At 37.8% G+C, this 19,369-nt stretch overlaps 1 protein-coding gene across 7 annotated transcripts in view; it reads left to right on the top strand.

The window, feature by feature from the left end:
* The window catches only part of OPA1 (OPA1 mitochondrial dynamin like GTPase), an 85,885-nt gene that overhangs the window by 24,092 nt on the left and 42,424 nt on the right, over positions 1-19,369 (top strand). For all 7 annotated transcript variants that reach the window (XR_006718418.1, XR_006718419.1, XM_045502573.1 and 4 more), the window contains 13 exons: positions 3,248-3,352; positions 5,012-5,098; positions 6,627-6,740; positions 10,603-10,683; positions 10,810-10,884; positions 11,213-11,284; positions 11,368-11,467; positions 11,782-11,912; positions 14,504-14,576; positions 14,671-14,743; positions 16,310-16,425; positions 17,296-17,360; positions 18,149-18,225. Coding sequence is in view for 5 of the 7 variants with exons in the window: in XM_045502573.1 (XP_045358529.1) it covers positions 3,248-3,352; positions 5,012-5,098; positions 6,627-6,740; positions 10,603-10,683; positions 10,810-10,884; positions 11,213-11,284; positions 11,368-11,467; positions 11,782-11,912; positions 14,504-14,576; positions 14,671-14,743; positions 16,310-16,425; positions 17,296-17,360; positions 18,149-18,225 (1,169 nt within the window). In the remaining 2 variants the exon portion in view is untranslated. The remainder of the gene's footprint in view (positions 1-3,247; positions 3,353-5,011; positions 5,099-6,626; positions 6,741-10,602; positions 10,684-10,809; positions 10,885-11,212; positions 11,285-11,367; positions 11,468-11,781; positions 11,913-14,503; positions 14,577-14,670; positions 14,744-16,309; positions 16,426-17,295; positions 17,361-18,148; positions 18,226-19,369) is intronic.

Here is a 19,369-nt window from a genome sequence, read left to right as displayed (position 1 = left end):
AAAAATGAGGGAAAATGACTCATCCTTATGTAAACCTACCTATGCTTGTACATTTACATTGACAGGCTAATTAATGTAAGTAGTAAGAAACCACAGTTTAAGAAACCACAGTTCTAGTCAGCCCTCAGTATTTTTTTCCTTTACTTCTCTAAATCCCCAAAATAGTCAGATAATGACTTCTCTAAATGTATTTCTGGCACTAATTTGAAAATCTATTCTCCGATAGTTGGTTATAAAGCTACTATTATTTTAAAGACATGTTCTATTCAGTGTGATGAGTAGGTATATTCTAGTGCAAAATTGCCCTATCACCCACTTCATCATTAGTTATAGTATTATGATTATTACTATTTTGTAATGTAATATAAACACAGCTGTAGTATATAACATATAGTATAATTGTTATTTTACATAGATAACAATGATATACAATAATTGAGGTTTTGTTTTAAGTTAAAACTTGTTTTAAAGAGCTTTCTTTTTAGGGGAAAAAAATACAAGGGGCAACCTAGATAAAATTAAACAATTAGTATATTTTTGGTCACAGATTTTCTTAATATCTGTGGTTGATTTCCTTGATATCTATGCATTGATCTTTATGCCAGACCATACCATATAATCACTTGTGCTCTGGCCATCACCCTATGTATTTTTAAATACTTCCCAGCCAGGCAATTCCAGTCTTCAATTCAGCTAGAGTTTAAGAATCATTGGTCTCAAAATGTGGCCTCTGGAGCAGTAGCAACCAGTATCCTTTGGGAACTTGTTAGAAATACAAATTATTGGCCCCTTCCTAGACCCCCTGAATCAGCACTCTAGAAGTAGAACCCAGTAATTTTTCTTTTCAGAAGCCCTCAAGTGATTCTGATGCATCCTTAAGTTTGAGAACTGTTGGTCTAGATCTTTGGAAGACCACTCAGTAGCATGTCTCTGCAGGATGGCTATAGATTGGCACCTGTACCAAAGAATGGTTCCATCCCCAGAAAATGTAGACCCCAAAATTAATTCCATATTTATAAAGAAATGAGCCAGTGGAAATCCTACCACACTTGTATGTCCATTGATATCAACTCTTGACTTGAGCGATTTGTAGTGTCAGCCACACGGTATTGGCAAAAACACTGTATGAAAAATTCCTGATGTAATAAGCCATGGGGTATCTGTATTACTGAAATGCAACAGAAACATAATGCAAGCCGCTTGTGTAGTTTTAAATTTTTACGTTACAAAAAGGTAAGAAGGAATAGGTAACATATTTTTAATAATGTATTTTATTTAACCCAGTAGATCCCAAATTAATATCCTTTAAACATGTAATTAGTATAAAAATGTTAATGAGGTGTTTTATTTAAATACTGAATTGTAAAAATCTGGTGTGTGTTTTACCCTTAATGCTACATCTCAGTTCAGACTAGCCACATTTCAAAGTGCTCAGCAGCTATAGTGGCTAGTGGCTAACATATTAGACAACAAAGATTTAATTCTGCCATAATTTTGTTGTATATATTGTTACTACATATAAATGAATAAGTGTGTTTAAAATAAAAAGTTTATAGTAGAATCTAGCCTCTAGTTCTACTTGTTTCATAGTACAGAGTCCTACTGCAGAATATGCTTTTTTAAAATATGACTCAAGTTTAACATTCTCTGAGGACAGGGCCCTGACTTCCTGTCATTTATTTACTTCATTCTGAGGAGATTACACCAATCTAAAAATTTTCCTAAGGATTCTTTTCCATTTTATTTATTTTTTATTTTTTTTTAACGTTTTATTTATTTTTGAGACAGGGAGAGACAGAGCATGAACAGGGGAGGGTCAGAGAGAGGGAGACACAGAATCTGAAGCAGGCTCCAGGCTCCGAGCTGTCAGCACAGAGCCCGATGCGGGGCTCGAACCCACAGACCGCGAGATCATGACCTGAGCCGAAGTCGGCCGCTTAACCAACTGAGCCATCCAGGCGCCCCTTCTTTTCCATTTTAAAAGGCATGATATTATAAGTTGGATGTAAACATTCTACTGGTTGGAGAGAGAAGTAATTCTTAATAGTTTTCTGAATGTTGTTAATGTTTAGGCAAGAAGTAATATTATACCAACTGAGGTGACCAAGTAGGAAAGAATCACGTGTATTTGAGAAGAACAGTGTGTAGCTAAGCATCTGCTTTGACAAAACAATCTGTCTTGTTTTGTCAAATGTATTTGTCAATGTATTAGTCTTCTTTAAATCTGCTTTTATATCAGTATTTTAAAAATTGATGTATAATTTCCAGCCACGGAAACATAACCAAAATTTGGACAGTTTAAGCTCTTGACTCTGACCTATATTGAGAACTCTGTGACCTTGGATAGGCTACCAAGTGTCCCTAACCTCTGGCCCCTAACTTTTGTCTCCTGTAAAGACTTAAGGACACTAATGCTGTTAAAACATTCAGTATCAGGCCTGTCACATAATACATGCTCAGGTACTGTTAGTTATTGTTATTTTGTATCATTTTATTTATTTATTTAAAAAAAATTTTTTTTAATGTTTATTTATTTTTGAGACAGAGAGAGAGAGCATGAACAGGGGAGGGTCAGAGAAAGAGGGAGACACAGAATCCGAAACAGGCTCCAGGCTCTGAGCTGTCAGCACAGAGCCCGACGCGGGGCCCGAACCCACAGACTGCGAGATCATGACCTGAGCCGAAGTCGGACGCTCAACCGACTGAGCCACCCAGGCGCCCCTATATCATTTTATCATTGTATCATTTTACATCGGTTAAGCATCCGACTTCAGCCAGGTCACGATCTCGCGGTCCGGGAGTTCGAGCCCTGCGTCAGGCTCTGGGCTGACGGCTCAGAGCCTGGAGCCTGTTTCCGATTCTGTGTCTCCCTCTCTCTCTGACCCTCCCCCGTTCATGCTCTGTCTCTCTCTGTCCCAAAAATAAATAAACGTTGAAAAAAAAAAAAAGAACTTCTTTAAATTCTTACATTTTAGTATTTTTAAATAACTTAATTTCTTCAGTGTAAGTAGCAAAGAATTTTCCAAATAAAATGCCAAATTATAATAGAAAACTATAATGAATTCCACTGTTTGTGTGAGATAATATAATTTATTTTATTTCCAACATTTTCAAAGAAGCTTTATAAATGAAAAGCTCATTTTAAATAGGAGATATGACTTCAGGAATTTGGAAGATTTTAATTTAGACTTAATTATGTTATTAACCCATCTTTTTCTTATGTAATTATGGTATTATTTTGTTGCAGTTAAAGTACCAGAGGATCTTGGAACGATTAGAAAAAGAGAACAAAGAATTAAGAAAATTAGTATTACAGAAAGATGACAAAGGCATCCATCACAGAAAGCTTAAGGTATTTTAAGTTTATTTGAATTTTGTTAGTTCCAGAAGTTTGCCATTTCACACTGTGCATTCAGTCAGTACGTTTTTAAAGCTGTAATATGTTCTATCCTTTTCTTTCTAACTTGATATCCTTGGGAGATTGGGAAGTCTTTCCTATCTTAAGACATTTCACAAATTATAGTCTCCAGACATTTGTTTCATACTAGGCAATCATTTCTTGTGAATCAATTTATTTTTCTGAAATAGCCAGTTTATCTTTAGGCTTATTTAATTTCTACGGCATAAAATCAGAATTGTGAGTTGATGGACATTTAGATACGACTTAGCTTCATTGCCACACTTGTATTTCCAGTGAATGATTAGTTCACTTTCCTCACTTTTATAAGAATTCACGTTTTTTTCTGGAAGGTTTCTTAGGTATTTTAGAGAATGTTGGAAAAAAGTATATACTGGGATTGTGACCATCAGCACACTGGTAATTACCATTATTGGTAAGTTAAATCTTATTATTGCCCACTAAACCAGGCTGTATGTGCTGAATTAAATTGAAGTAATATTTTTAACTTCTATCTCATGTAAGTAAACAGTATTTGTGTATAGCAAACCTACAATAAATCATGACATGTATTCTGAAGCCAAGGTCCAAAGCTAAGTAGTACTAGTTTAACCAACATGTATTAGTAGTTCTGACTTTAAATCATGACTGCATAAAACAGATAAATAGCATGGCTTTATTCACAAGTCACATGTGGCAATTGAGGGAAGTCATGTCCGAGTGTTAATAGAGTTCACCTCAGAAACAGTATTTTCTCTCATAAAATGAAATGGTAGTGAAAATTTCAAGAACTTTTTATTTTGGGGTGGAGGGCATAGCAGTTGTTTTCCATTTAATTACTTTGAGGTGTTATAAGTTGCAAGAAAACATAGGCCCCTCGTTTTGTTCCTACCTTGCATTGAAACTTGTCTTTAATTATTACGTGCTTGACAGTAACCCTTTTTTTCCCACCTGTTTTACTTATTTGTTGAGTCACTCATCAGATACTTTCTTCAAGCTTATTGTTTGCTGGGTCCCATGTTCTGTCCTGGTTCTACACAGAAAAACAATGCAGGATGTCTGTCCCTGATGCTCTCACTCCTTCATCTGCCCAGTTGTCACAGTACACGTACTCATTCTTAATGATTTAACGGTCTTCTTGGTGACTTTTTTCTCTACTTTTATTCTTTCTTCGGTCTCTGTTTCTCACCCTCTCTGTGTGTCTCCCTCTGATCCACATACCAAACTTGATAGAGGATGATTTCCTTGCAGTTGGTCACTTGACTCCTTGTTTGGCCTTATGGTGTTAATGGTCTTCCTTTGTTGGGCATTTATTTTAGCTCTTCAGTGTTAAACCATAACGTCCCTCTTTTAACATTTCATTAGAAGCTTAGGAAATCCTCAGTTAATGTACTTTATTAAATCAGTATATCTCTAAATAAAATAAGATGGATAAGAGGGAAATGGAATTTCATGCCACACTGTTTTACTATGAATATGTATTTATATAATTGGAAAAAAACAATACAGTCATTATGGAAACACATTTTGGATTAATCAGCTTTTTTTCTCTTGACACATTTGATTTTTTTTTAATGTGTTCACTGTTTCATACTAATTTTTAAAATTTTGTAGAAGTCCTTGATTGACATGTATTCTGAAGTTCTTGATGTTCTATCTGATTATGACGCCAGTTACAATACACAAGATCATCTGCCAAGGGTAAGTGAAAAATTAATACATAGTGAACTTGCTCATTAGCAAAAGAACACCTTACGTTTTTTATAATATTTATTTATTTTTGAGAGAGACAGAGACAGAATGCTAGTGGGTTAGGGACAGAGATAGAAGGAGACACAGAATCCAAAGCAGGCTCCAGGCTCCGAGCTCTCAGCACAGAGCCCGACGCGGGGCTCAAACTCCTGGGCCGTGAAATCATGACCTGAGCTGAAGTCGGACACTCAACTGACTGAGCCACCCAGGCACCCCAAGAACACTTTACGTTTTAAAAAAGTTCTGTGTATATATACCCAGACACACAATATAGACATATACATATGTGCACACCACACACAGACATAAACAGAGACATATGTCTTTTACCTATATAATATTATTTATGTGTTCTACATGATGTCTTAAGCATTGAATGTTGTTTGGCTGTTTTGGTTCACTGGCCCATTTGGCCCATTGTATAAATATACACGTTGAATTTATGTGTAATGAAGGAAGGTTATCAGGTATCTGCCATTATATATTTGTAATACCCATGGTACTAAAATACCTGAATAGTGGATTCAGTTAGTGAAGGAAATTTAATTTTACAGAATTGAAAATGTCTTTGTAAAGAGTAAACTAGCTATGGAAAAGATGTGTACAACAGAAATGATATGGTTTTAGAAGTAGTGGTTTAATTAGCATAAGGGTTTTTTTGTTTGTTTTTTTTGTTTTTGTTTTTGTTTCTATTCAAGTCAGTTAACATACAGTGTAGTCTTGGCTTCAGGAGTAGAACCCAGTGATTCATCTCTTACACATCACACCCCGTGCTCAGCTGTAAAGTGCCCTCCTTAATGCCTGTCAGCCATTTAACTCACCACCCCCCACCCTTCCCCTCCAGCACCCTCAGTTTGTTCTCCGTACTTAAGAGTCTTTTATGGTTTACCTCCCTCTGTTTTCATCTTATTTTTCCTTCCCTTCCCCTATGTTCATCTGTTGTTTCTCAAATTCCACATATGAGTGAAATCATGATATCTGACTGACTTATTTTGCTTAGCACAAGTCTTTAATAAAAATTTAGTTATAAATAATGGATCCAATTAATATTTTCCTGTTTATATTTTCAATAGGCATACATGTATTTTGGCCATCTTTGTTTTCTGGATGGTGTTTTCAAAATCATTTAGCTGTAGCTATTTTAAAAGACTAAAAAAACCTCAGCAGTATTTCAAATCTATTTAAATGTAAGTTTGTATTAAAAACTCTGGGGCGCCTGGGTGACTTAAGTGTCTGACTCTTGATTTTGACTCAGGTCGTGATCTCATGGTTCATGGGATCGAGCCCCATGTTGGGCTCTGTGCTGACAATGCAGAGCCTGCTTGGGATTCTCTCTCTCCTTCTCTCTGCCCCTCTCCCGTTTGTGCACGCTCTCCTGCTCTCTCTCTCTCTCTCTCTCTCTGTCTCTCTCTCTCTCTCTCAAAATAAATAAACATTTTTTTTAAATGTGAATAAATGTTATTTGTTCTGTGATAAGGTTGTTGTGGTTGGAGATCAGAGTGCTGGAAAAACTAGTGTGCTGGAAATGATTGCCCAAGCGCGGATATTCCCTCGAGGATCTGGGGAGATGATGACACGTTCTCCAGTTAAGGTAGGACAGCAGGCCATCTGGGCGAAGCTCCTCAGGAAAGTAGCAGCTTCCGTCGAGTTTGTTCATTGTGTTGAAATGAAGAATTGTAAATGAGAAGACTGACACATAGGACTGGGAAGTACTCCTGTTGTGGAAATCGGTGGAGACACAGCCAGGAGGCCATTGTGACAGTTGCTGGGCAGGTGAGGGGAGAGAGATGGGAGAGGAGGGCAGAGGCATGGTGGGGTCAGACTGCACTGAGCTGTTCATTGTTAGGACTCTAGATTTTATTCAATGTGAGGTTAGTGAGAGGCTAAGTAAGAGAATGGGAATATTGGCCGTGGAGTTAGTAAATATAAATTTCCTAGTTTTACTGTAAGAAGAGTAGAGAAATGGGGTAGCAACAGTGGAAATATGTTGGGTAAAGGGAGAGATTTTTATATACTGATTGTAATGATCTAGTTTCAGAGGTAAAAATGATGTAAGAGAGAGGGAATGATTGTAATAGCAAAGCCTTTGAGGTAAACAAGGCTGGGACTCGTTTAATACATTCCAGCACTGTTTGAGGCAGTGTGTTGGTAAACAAAACAAAGATCTTTGCCATAATTACGTTCTAGTAGAGGAAGTAGACAATAAATAGTAAACAGAATAAATGACCAGATTATGTAGTATGTTAAATGATGGTGGGTGTTTTGCCAAAAAAAAAAAAAAAAAGAAAAAGAAAAAAAAAAGTGGAGCCAGACAAGGGAAATGAGGCTGCCAGGGTGTTGGTAGACTGCATTGAGAAGTGACATTTGAACCAGGATTTGCACTAAGTGAGGGAAGAAGTTGTGTGGATATCTAGTCTACGAGTGTTCCAGGCAGAGAAAAAGTTAGTGTAAAGCCCCTGGGGTGGTTAGGTGGTTTTCGTGTTCGAGGCCAGTGTGGCTAGAGCACAGTTAAGATTAGCAAATGATGAGGTCAGAGTATGGATAGTGGGAGGCAAGGGAAAGCAGATCAGTAGGGCCTTGTTGGTCATCATGCAAACTTTGGTTTTTATTTTGAATAAAATAAGCAGTCCAGGGTTTTGAATAGAGCAATATTACTTTTTCAAAGGCTCACTCTGGCTACTGTTTTGAAAATAGACATAAGCAAGATGGGTAGAACCACGGAGACCACATGGGAAGCTATTGGAGTGTCTAGGTGATTCTTACACCAGGGAAGTAGCAGTGAAGGTGATAAGAGATGGTTGGATTATGCATCTATTCTGAAAGCAGCATCAATAGGATTTCCTCAGATACTTGATAGAGAGAGAGTGAGTCAGTTGTCAGGACAACTCCAGTGTTTTGGGCCTGAATAAATTTCCACATGTAATTGACATGGGGAAGTCTGGAGTAGAGTGAATTAGCTCTGGGAAGAAGATCAGGAGTTTGGGACTTGCAAGGGATGTTAACAAATAGGCAGTTGGAGATACAAATTTGGAGAGAGGTCTGGGCTAGCGACATAAATTTAGGACTCGTAATCAAATATCTAAAGGTGATATTTAACTCCATGATCTTACTGGGTAAGATCACCAAGGAAGTGAGGAGAGAGAAGACACAGGATGAAGGATTGTGTCCTGGGCATACCCAAGATTAAGAGGTTGAGGAAGGAGCAGACAACAAAGGAGCTTATGAAGGAGCTACCAGTGTATTAGAGGGAATCAGAACAGCAGTGTAGTGGAAATCAGGTCAAGAAAATACCGAGGGGGAGGTAGTAATCAGCGAGGTTGAAAGCTGCTGACAGATCAAGGAGGGTGAAGACTGAGAATCGACCGCTGAATTTACCAGTGGAGGCAATGAAGTAGAATATGTGCAAGTTTCCTTCTGCTTACTTCCCCTTGCTCAGTGACTCTAAGAGGCTAGATTATCAGCTGTTAAGTAAAGAGAAGGGAGAAAGTGTTAAAGATTGAGCTAAGAAGGAAGACTTTCTAGGCCAGAAGTGAGTTGACAAGAGAAACAAATAATCGGGTTGCTGAGCCATACTGAGGTCCCCATTAAGATCTGTGGACATAAATTTGAGGGGAAGCTGTATGGTTGCGTATTGTTTTCTTTTACGTCAGGTAGTCAGGTACAGAGTAATTGGAGAATTGGAAAATTGACACCATCAAGAATGAAGACCAGAATAGACAATGAGGCTGATTCTAGAATCTTCCAGAAATGAAGCGGTCTAGTGTGATCCATACAGAGTGCACTGTTTTGGGTCTGGGTGTGAACTCAACTATGTTGTGTAAAACTAGTTTCCTTTTCATTGCTCTATGGTTTTGTGTGAGTGTACCCAACTTTATAGATCCATTTTCTATTGATGGGCACTTGGAATACTTCCATTGTAGGGGGAAATTGACTACACCTCATGCCTTGCTCTATAATCATCTCTAAAAACATTGTAAGCCTAGCTTCTGCATTGTGAGCAGCACTGTAATTAGCAGCTGTGGACAATGTTATATTTTAGGAAGGGGTTAATTTTCTTCTGGCAGGTGAGTAAATCATGGACAGATTCCCTTGAAACATAAAAGGCTGGGTTTTTTGTTTTGTTTTGTTTTGTTTTTTTCCAGTTCACCATTACTCCTCTAGAATTTGCTAGAAGACTTCTCCTTGATGGACTCGGAACTCAATTTTTGTCTCTCCTAAACAAGTTGCCAAAATCTTGACTTAGCCTTTTTAGCAGCTTCTTTCTGCTTTGTTTCCACATGTGCAAATGCCTTACAGGGGGCAATTGTGCACAAAAAGTAGGGCTTGGTTTTTGGAGATTCATTTCTGCTGTCCATTTTTTTCTGGGGCTTTAGCACCTTAAATTCAGGGCTGCTTGATACCCTGATCTCTGATTTTATCTCCTCAATCCAGTAAGACTGGTAACCTTTTCTCCAGTGCTACCGTGTTCCACAAATCTGCTAGCACCCTGAGAGAAAACAGCCATCAGAATGTGTCCCTAACATCCTCGGGGGTCTTGGACTGAGTTCAGGCTGCCGTGGTTGCTCTCTGATGCTTTCAACCAGCTGGATTTTATTGGTTATCTAGCCCGCTTTAGGTAGTCTCACTAGAAGGAATTGTATCTTAAAAATGAAACTGGATCATTATAGAGAAGCTTGAAAAGTTAGAAAGAAAAGGAAGGAAAGAAAGGGGAAGGAAGGGAGGGAGGGAGGGAGGAAGGAAGGAAGGAAGGAAGGAAAGAAAGAAGGAAGGAAGGAAGGAATGTGAAGGTTAGAAGTTCTCAGGAAGGCCCTGTTCACAGGGCCTTGCATTGTTAGAGAATTCCTTATGCAAACATCACTCACTCCTTGGGCGAAGGCTGCCTTAGTTCCTCTGTGGTCAGTACCACTGTCTTTTGTGTGCACCTAGGTTTTACTATACTGTCGTGTCAGCTCTGTGTATACTTCTCCCAGAAGCAGTGAGGTCTAAGCCAGGGACGGTCCCTTTTTTGTTTCCCTCCTGCAACACTTGCACAGTTAGCCCTCAATAAATAGAAGTTGAATAAATGAATTGTCCTTTACCTAAATTTACCTTTGAGGTTAAATGCAAGATTTTCTTTTTGTTTTTCAAGTTTTAGATTGATGGTTTTGTGCTCAGTACTCTGTGTAGCCATTAACTGGGAAAGGAGAGGGGCAGCAGCACTTTCAGTCATGAAAGAGTAGCCGCAGGCTTGTTGGGAAATTATGACACTTGTGACAGATGTATGGACAACACAGATAAATAGTTCTGTGATCTCTGCGCTGCCATGTTGACAGCCCCCAGGGATGCTCCCGGTGTGTGCTGCGAAGGGACCTGATGCGTGCAGTGCAATGGTCCTGTCTAGGCCGTGTTAGCACTGTGGGAGTCAACGTGAATTATAAATGCACTGTTGCGTGTCCATTTTCTGTTAATTTCAGGTCACTCTGAGTGAAGGTCCTCACCACGTAGCCTTGTTTAAAGATAGTTCTCGGGAGTTTGATCTTACCAAAGAGGAGGATGTAAGTAGAATTTACATTAGGTTCATGTGTGTAACTTGATAATGTGTATAAGCTTATGAAAGACAACTAACTGGAATATTTGTTAAAGGAGGATTATCACAGGATTTTGTTGTTTTCCATTAATAGCTTGCCGCACTAAGACATGAAATAGAACTCCGAATGAGGAAAAATGTGAAAGAAGGCTGTACTGTTAGTCCTGAGGTGAGTGTTGTAGTTCATTTTAACAGTTTTATGGAAAGTGTTTTATGGAAATCCAAATGATTGGAAATAAATCATGATATTGGCATTCATGTTTAGAGAATTCATGTTTAGAGAATACAGCTGTTTCAAGACAGATTTTTTTTTTAAATATTCCAAATAATGTATCATTTGTGAGTAATTTTCTAGAGTGATTAACTTTTAGGATCAGAGAAAGGGTAACTTTTTGTGAATGGATGAGATACAGAATTTTTAGAACACCTATCACCAATAAATTCCTAACAAACCGCCCCCCACAATTAGCTTCCTTTTGTTTTGTTTCCCTGAGTAGACCATATCCTTAAATGTAAAAGGCCCCGGACTGCAAAGGATGGTGCTTGTTGACTTACCAGGTGTGATTAATGTAAGTATATACAAAACTTACATTTTATCTTGTTCCTATTGTGGAAAACATGTATAATGACATTTAAAACCTTTTTCTTCAAGACTGTGACATCAGGCATGGCTCCTGACACAAAGGAAACTATTTTCAGTATCAGCAAAGCTTATATGCAGAATCCTAATGCCATCATACTATGTATTCAAGGTAAATCTTATCAAAAGGTTTTAATCGCACCAATACGCTTCTTTCCTTAGCAATCTTAAGCTTTGCACGTTACATAAACATACAACATAAATATGTCTTGCCCTCCTGTAAACCATTTGTTTTATTAGTAAGTAGAAATGAAATTAAGAATATTTTGATAATACATCACAGAAATTTTTATTAGCTAGAATTTCTTTTCATAACTAAGATAAATGTATTAAGAATTTTCTTAGTATAATGTAGATACCAGGGTTAAAGTTACAGAATCTACTTGGCAATCATTGCAGTGTCATTTTTCAATTTTTTTTTTTCAGATGGATCTGTGGATGCTGAACGTAGCATTGTTACAGATTTGGTCAGTCAAATGGATCCTCATGGAAGGAGGACGATATTTGTTTTGACCAAAGTAGACCTGGCAGAAAAAAATGTGGCTAGCCCGAGCAGGGTGAGGACAAGCTCTTTATTATAAGAGAACAGATTCTTTGTATAAGCGTCAGCTGTAGCAGGAACTGGCTATAAAAACAAAACAAACAAGCAATCAAAAAGTCCTTGTGGAATACTTTGGTGGGATTTTTCTCCTCATTAAAAACAAAGTATTAGAAAGTTACAGTAAATTACTTAAGTGCAATTTTGAAGTATAAATAAAATTCCGTAATTTCAGTTAGTTTGCTTCAGAAATTCTTAAATTACTAATGTTGCTTACTCTAATATAATCTTATGTGCTGATGTGCAGTCATTAACTACTTCTTAATTAACCACAAAATAATGATTGTGGTGTTTCTTTTCTAAATTTGTTTTTAGTTGATTTTCATAAATTAGTGTAAGACTAGTCACACTGTAGATACCTTCTGGACATTGTGTATACTTTTTTTTTTTTTTTTTTTTTTTTTTTTTTTGCTAATATTATATTTCCCAACTGCTCAAAGACTGTGAAGCAGATTTTTATAATAGAGAAGGCACTGGATTGGTGTTAGGCCTTAGCATTCTTATCTGGCCACCAACCGGCCGTGTGTCCTTGAACAAATCTTGTTACTCCTCTGCATCGAGTTAGTGCCTAATCCATGCTATCAATCTAGTTGGTCTCTTAGGGTCATTTTCATTTCTGAAATTCTGCGACTTCTATTCATGGGGTTCAGTGTCCCTCCTGTCCTTCTGTAACAACAAAAGAATTTTATTTCAAGGTAATGTTGTAAGTCTTACTAGGGTGCCAGTCTTGACGTAGGGCATGTTCTTTACCAAAGGTAAAGGCAGAAGGTAGTGGTTGCAAGTATAGATTTTTTAGCCAGATTGCTTGGTTTCAAAAGCTGGCTCTACCCTTTGCTAGCTGTGTCATGTTGGGTAAATTTTTAAACTTTTTCAGTGCTTTAGGCTTCCTCATCTGTTGGAAATGAAGATATTAATGGTACTATCTCATAGGCTGTGAAGGTTTAATGAGTTAAATATTTGTTGTAAAGTGGTTGAAATAGTGTTCTAACATTGCAAAGTCTTCTATACATGGTGGCTGTCATCTGTTGTTATTGTTACATCTCTGTCCCCCATAGAACATCTGCCGTTAGAACTACTCATCCCTTGTACTACTGCATAGAGTTTCTCTCCTTCCCACCTGAAACATCTGGGACTGTGCCTCTTGTGCTGGATTCCCAGGACAGACCACCCCTAGGTTCACTGATTCTGTAGAAGAACTCACGGGACTCGGCACATAGTCGTCCTTATGCCTAAGATCTATTAACAGTATTGGATGCAAAGCAAAATCACGACAGGCTAAAGTGCAAGAGCCTGGTGTCTGGAGGAAACCCGGCTCAGGTTTCCAAGAGTCCTTTCTTAGTAGAGTCATGTGGGAAATGCTCAATCCCTCCAGCAACAAGTTTCTCATGAGACTCAGCACCTGAGGTTCTTACTGGGGGCTGGTCATGTAGGCACCCTCAAGTACCAAAATTCCATACGCCCAAAGGAAAGCCAAGTGTTCAGCCGAAACCACACTGCTTGCACAATGAGTCACTGTTATGTGGAGAAAGTTTTATGTCAATGTGGGAATTGTTTACCAGTGAGGTCCTCAAATGCCAGCCAAGGACGAGCAGACCTTTCTAAGGACAGCAATCTCAGGCCTGCTGTGTTAACTCTTCTGTGCGCAACCTCCATGACCTTTGCTTTGCCTTATTTTGAGGGGGAGGCCTGCTGTGGCAGTTTTGGTCCTGGCTGGAGGAGGGGAGAAGCGAGGTAGAAGCAAATTCTGTGCCTCTTTCCCAGCTCCCTTTATTTCTTTCATGTCTTTCCCCTCTTCTCTAGGATAGTTTATATTTATTTTGAAATGCAACTGAAATTTATATCAGTCCTTTTTTATAGCAAAGCTTCAGCATTGGCTTAGGGCTGTGACTTGTCTTAGAGGATGGATTCTTACTTGCAGTATTAATTTGAATAGGCATAGGGAGCAGGAACTTTTACATTGTATGAGGGATTGATCTCTGTGGAAATGTGCATTTTCCTGGGGACAGGGTCTCTAGCTTTTATTACGTTTAGAAAAGGGTTTTGACCCTAAAAGAGCCAGTGGATCCCAATATTTGTAAAAAAAAGAGAAAAAAAAGTCCAACTTGGTTAGGATTTATATATTTGAAGAAAAGTATGGGAAAATAAAAACAGCAGCTACTATTTATTGAGCAACTCTGCGTGCCTGGCACTGTGGTAACGTACCTACCATATTGCCTCATATCATGTTTTCAGCCATTATTTTGAAAAAGTTCAGCAGCTTACTTAAAGCTGCATAGCTAAGGAGTGGAGGAGCTGAAATTAAACTAAGGCCTGACCCCAAAGCACTGTACAGCATTCCCAGTTTTCCTAATGCATCTTGTAGTGTAGTGAAATTAAATGTGTTTTTTCCCCTCAAGTAGCAATCGAAAAGCATTTTAATACTTTTGTATAGATTTATATATTTGAGGATGTATATACAGCATTATTAAGTTTGCTTTCTGACTAGTATATTACGCTTCAAAAAATTACATAAACCTGCATCTCACATTTATTTCCCACTTTTAAAAATAGATTCAGCAGATAATTGAAGGAAAACTCTTCCCAATGAAAGCTCTAGGTTATTTTGCTGTTGTAACAGGAAAAGGTATGCAAAGATGGATTCTTACAATTTCAGTTTCTGTTGTTTTCAAATAATAAAGATTAATTTTCTTAGTGAGAATGTCATTGTCTTTCCCTAGGGAACAGCTCTGAAAGCATTGAAGCTATAAGAGAATATGAAGAAGAATTTTTTCAGAATTCAAAACTCCTAAAGTAGGTATATGTTTTAAATACTTGGAGGGAGTAACTTAAGCTGTTCTCACTTAAAGTTTGCTTTATAGCATTAGTTTGTCATTGAATTTCCAGAATTTTTCTGAAATAGTGATCTGGATGTAATAGGCAGGCCTGCAGGCTACTAAGAATTAGGAGCAGCTTGGGGCGCCTGCATGGCTCAGTCAGTTAAGCGTCCAACTTCGGCTCAAGTCGTGGGCTTGTGGTTCGTGGGTTCAGGCCCCGCGTCAGGCTCTGTGCTGACAGCTCAGAGCCTGGAACCTGCTTTGGATTCTGTGTCTCTCTGTCTGCCCCTCCCCTGCTCATGCTTTGTCTCTCTCTGTCTCCTAAAAGTGAATAAACATTAAAAAAATTTAAAAAAAAAAAAAAAAGAATTAGGAGCAGCTTATCACATGGTACAATACATGCTCGCATGAAAAACTGCCCCTGGGGATATGGGCACTGAAGGACAACACGGACACATCTTTAGTTGTTTTACTTATGAAGTGACTTTTTTAAGATCAACACTTACATTTTTATTTATTTATTTTTTTGAAGAAACCCATCCTTCTGGTATTTATGTTTACTTATTTTTTAAGTAAACTCTGCCCCCAACGTGGGGCTTAGACTCAAAACCCCAAGATGAAAGATGAAGAGTTGCATGCTCTACTGACTGAGCCAGCCAGACGCCCCCAACAATTCAAAATTTAGATTTTTAAATACATGTACTTGTTTCTCTTTCAGTATTGGGGAAAGTGAGAGTGGGGGTTGGGGATGTCAAAGGGGTATCTTTAAATAGATATTGACAGAAAATAAGATCCTGAAAAAAAGTAAAAAGGAAGAGTTAAATGACAACTGAATTAACCTTGTATGTAGAGAGTCTCTTAAAATGGCAAGGTATGGGGGCGCCTGGGTGGCGCAGTCGGTTAAGCGTCCGACTTCAGCCAGGTCACGATCTCGCGGTCCATGGGTTCGAGCCCCGCGTCAGGCTCTGGGCTGATGGCTCAGAGCCTGGAGCCTGTTTCCGATTCTGTGTCTCCCTCTCTCTCTGCCCCTCCCCCGTTCATGCTCTGTCTCTCTCTGTCCCAAAAATAAATAAACGTTGAAAAAAAAAAAATTTAAAAAAAAAAAATGGCAAGGTATGTTTGCCTCTGCATTAGTACAGTAAATCAAGATAGTTCTTGCAAACATAGTCTTGAGTCTTATCTATGGGGACGGGAACTGACAGGTGTAGAGAACTGAGGTGTCCAGCATGGCAGGCACTGGCCTTGGGTGATTATTTAAGTGTGAATTAGTTTACTTTAAAGAAATTAAAACTCCAGTTCCTCAGCACACTAGCCATATACTCCAAGGGCTCAATAGCCCCATGTGGCTGGTAGCTGCCATGTTGGATAGCTCAGATACAGGACATTGTCTGTATCACAGAATGTTTTATTGGATAGTGCTAGTATAAAATGTGAGAGCGGTATTCTCATTACATTATCATAACGAGCACGTTTCCAAATTTGGTGATAGTTATCGTCCTTCTTGCCATTTTTATGTACTTTAGCTTTTATTATTTTTTAATAGGACAAGCATGCTAAAGGCACACCAAGTGACTACAAGAAATTTAAGCCTTGCTGTATCAGACTGCTTTTGGAAAATGGTACGAGAGTCCGTTGAGCAACAGGCTGATAGTTTCAAAGGTAAGTTGGCTGTTTAAAATAAGCTGAAAACTTTAGACATTTTATTAGTTGGCAAGGTTAGGTATCCGTCAGATTTTTTATTCCTTTAACAGTGGCTTTTTACTTCCATTTTCTGTTAGATAATATGTGGAAAATGGAAAAAATATAAATCTTTAGTTGTTGTACGAGAACACTTTCACCTTCAGAGGAAACATCCCAAGGAGGACTTTGCAGATTTTCAACAGAGTAGAAAGTTTGCAGTAGTGTTTGAGAGCAAGAGCTTAGTAAACCATAGTGGACTCAGATTCCCCCTTCTAGAGGGAAGAGGGGACTGGTGTTGGGGGGCAGAACAGCCTGTGCTTCAGCTACTTTGTACCAGTTCCTGGATGCCACGCTTTCTTGCTCCTTGGCTTTGCTTCCATGGTTTCATTTGATGGAGTATACTTACCTTCCCTTTTCCCATGTAGAAAGTCCACCTGCTGAGTCCCTCAGCAACCTTAAGAGTATTGTTGTTACTCTCATTTTACAGAAGAAGAAACTGGGGCACAGAGTAACTTACCTAAGTGGTGCACCCAGCTCATACATGGTCGAGAATAGACCCAGGATTTGAATCTTGGTGGTGTGATTCCAGAATCCATGCCTTTAGCAGCTGTACTAAGCTGTTCCCTTGTGTGTGTTGTGGATTGAAAATGGAGAAACTAAAGTCAAGGAGATTAGTTTGGAAAACTTGCAGAGGTGAGATTCTGACATGTTGAGAGCCCACGGCACTCAGGAGCCATAGGCGCGCACTCAGCAATTCCGTTAGTACAGAGATGCGTGAGATCACCTTTAACCACTGCAGCTGGGAAGAAAGAGAATCCTTAAACTGGAACACCTTTTCTTCTTCCTTAGCAACACGTTTTAACCTTGAAACTGAGTGGAAGAATAACTATCCTCGCCTACGAGAACTCGACCGGGTAATGTTTGTGTACCTCATGTATTTTGTATATGTCTTATTTGATACTGTGCTCTAACAAAAATTTATGTTGATGAGCAAACTCTGGTAAGCCAACCTGCTTCGGTTTTGACCATAAGATTACTAATTTAGAGCTGCAAGAATACATTCCCGGAGCAGTTATCTCTTCTCCGATAATTTAAATTATTTATTACATAATATTAAAAAATAATTACAGATCATAAGATACTAAAGCAAGTATTTAAAAATGTTTTCTGATAAAATGAAGAACATTCTTTAAAGGGCTTCTAGAATTAACATATTTATGTAATACAGACTTTTTAAAATTGTACATCGACTCTTTTACCTTTTCAGCATTTACTATGGAGAAATATACTCTGATTAGTGGGACTTAAATATTGGTATTCCTTGATTTTAAAATGCCATCTTTTATAAAACAGCATCAGTTTACTAATACTAATGGACTAAATTAATATGTACTAATACGTTCACATAACATTTGTTATGTGAAAAACTTACCTGACTGAATAAATGTTACATGAAAAACTACAGTGAGCATTGAATGAATAAGGTAGACATTTGTGTCAGTGTCTTTGTCCTTATCTGGCTATTTCTCATTCCTAAAAATGAGACTAGAAGAGAAGAGCATTATTTGCTGGTCATGCCTGCTTCAAACCTAAGCTCAGCCTGTTTGCCTGTCAGAGGCCTTTGTAGAGATCTCTGAAACTCATGGCAGGGCAGATTGACTCTCTTATGAAAATCTTACTTATTTGTATCTATATTACCTAGAACGAACTATTTGAAAAAGCTAAAAACGAAATCCTCGATGAAGTTATCAGTCTGAGCCAGGTCACACCAAAACATTGGTGAGTATTTGACCTTTTCTCAAAAATATTGCTATATAGATCATAATGAAATACTAACATTTAGGTTGATAAAGCAGTGATTTATTGTAGCCTTGGCTCATCCCCCAAAACACTTAGTAAATAAGTAATAGTATAAAAGTATGTCTTTTTTCAAAACATAACCACTTTTGTTGTCTAACCAGGTAAGTATTTAAGTACAATAAATTATGTATTTATTTAAGTATGTTTCAGAAAAGATATTCTGAAAAATTGTTCTCTCCACAGTCTTTTTAAGTCTTGTTTCATCTTAGGTTTTTCTTTACCTTATACTTAATAAACACTTAATTTTGATTTCTTTCAAGTCATTTAGGCAAAAGTTTCATCAAATTGTGCTTAAAGATTAGTCTTTCAAAATTGGTTACTCTTGTTAGATTAATCACAGAGAACAAAACTATCGAGACAATTGGTTTGTAAAGGGAAAAGGTATGTGTTTTTAAGTTCTCATTTCTGAGCAGGAGCAGTTGGTGCTTTTTATAATATACACCTCATATGTTTTGTACAAATAATATTTCAAGTTGAATTCTATTTGAGATTCTTAAAAAATAGCAGGTAAATCCATCCTTTTGAAAACTACTCCTGCAAATCTCTCTCAGGGCAAACTATCACCTTCTATTTATGTGTATGTGAATTTGACACTCTTAAATTTATTGGAATGGGACACTAACCAGAATAGGGTCTATGTACCTCAAGTAAGCTATGTATAAATAGCCTTGATTTTTTTGCAGTCATATTTTAATGAACAAATTCATTGTACATAAATTATGTTTCTAATGAAGCCTATACTGTTTCTAAGAATTTATCATTCTTGGAATAGAACTATCCTTATTGCCATTCTTTATAAATATTTTCTGTACCTCTTCTGTTGAAGAGGTTCTGTGAAGAGTTGAAGATTATCAAAATTGAGCCTAGACAGTTAGTGTCCAGTACTTAAGTTTGAATTCAGTATTGCTAGTTTCCCCATCCTGGTGCCCTTTCTTCCTCAGTGGTGAACCATTTTCTTTCTTTAAGGAGTCAAAATTTGCCTACTTTTAATCTCCTCTCCTTATCCCCGAAAGGATTCTGATCTTATCTATACTTGTTGATTGATTAGTCAAGTGTGTATATA

Source organism: Leopardus geoffroyi, chromosome C2 (assembly GCF_018350155.1).
Source record: "Leopardus geoffroyi isolate Oge1 chromosome C2, O.geoffroyi_Oge1_pat1.0, whole genome shotgun sequence".
NCBI lineage: Eukaryota > Metazoa > Chordata > Mammalia > Carnivora > Felidae > Leopardus > Leopardus geoffroyi.
Note: the sequence above shows the minus strand (reverse complement) of the source record. Positions and strands in the feature narration are given on the sequence as shown.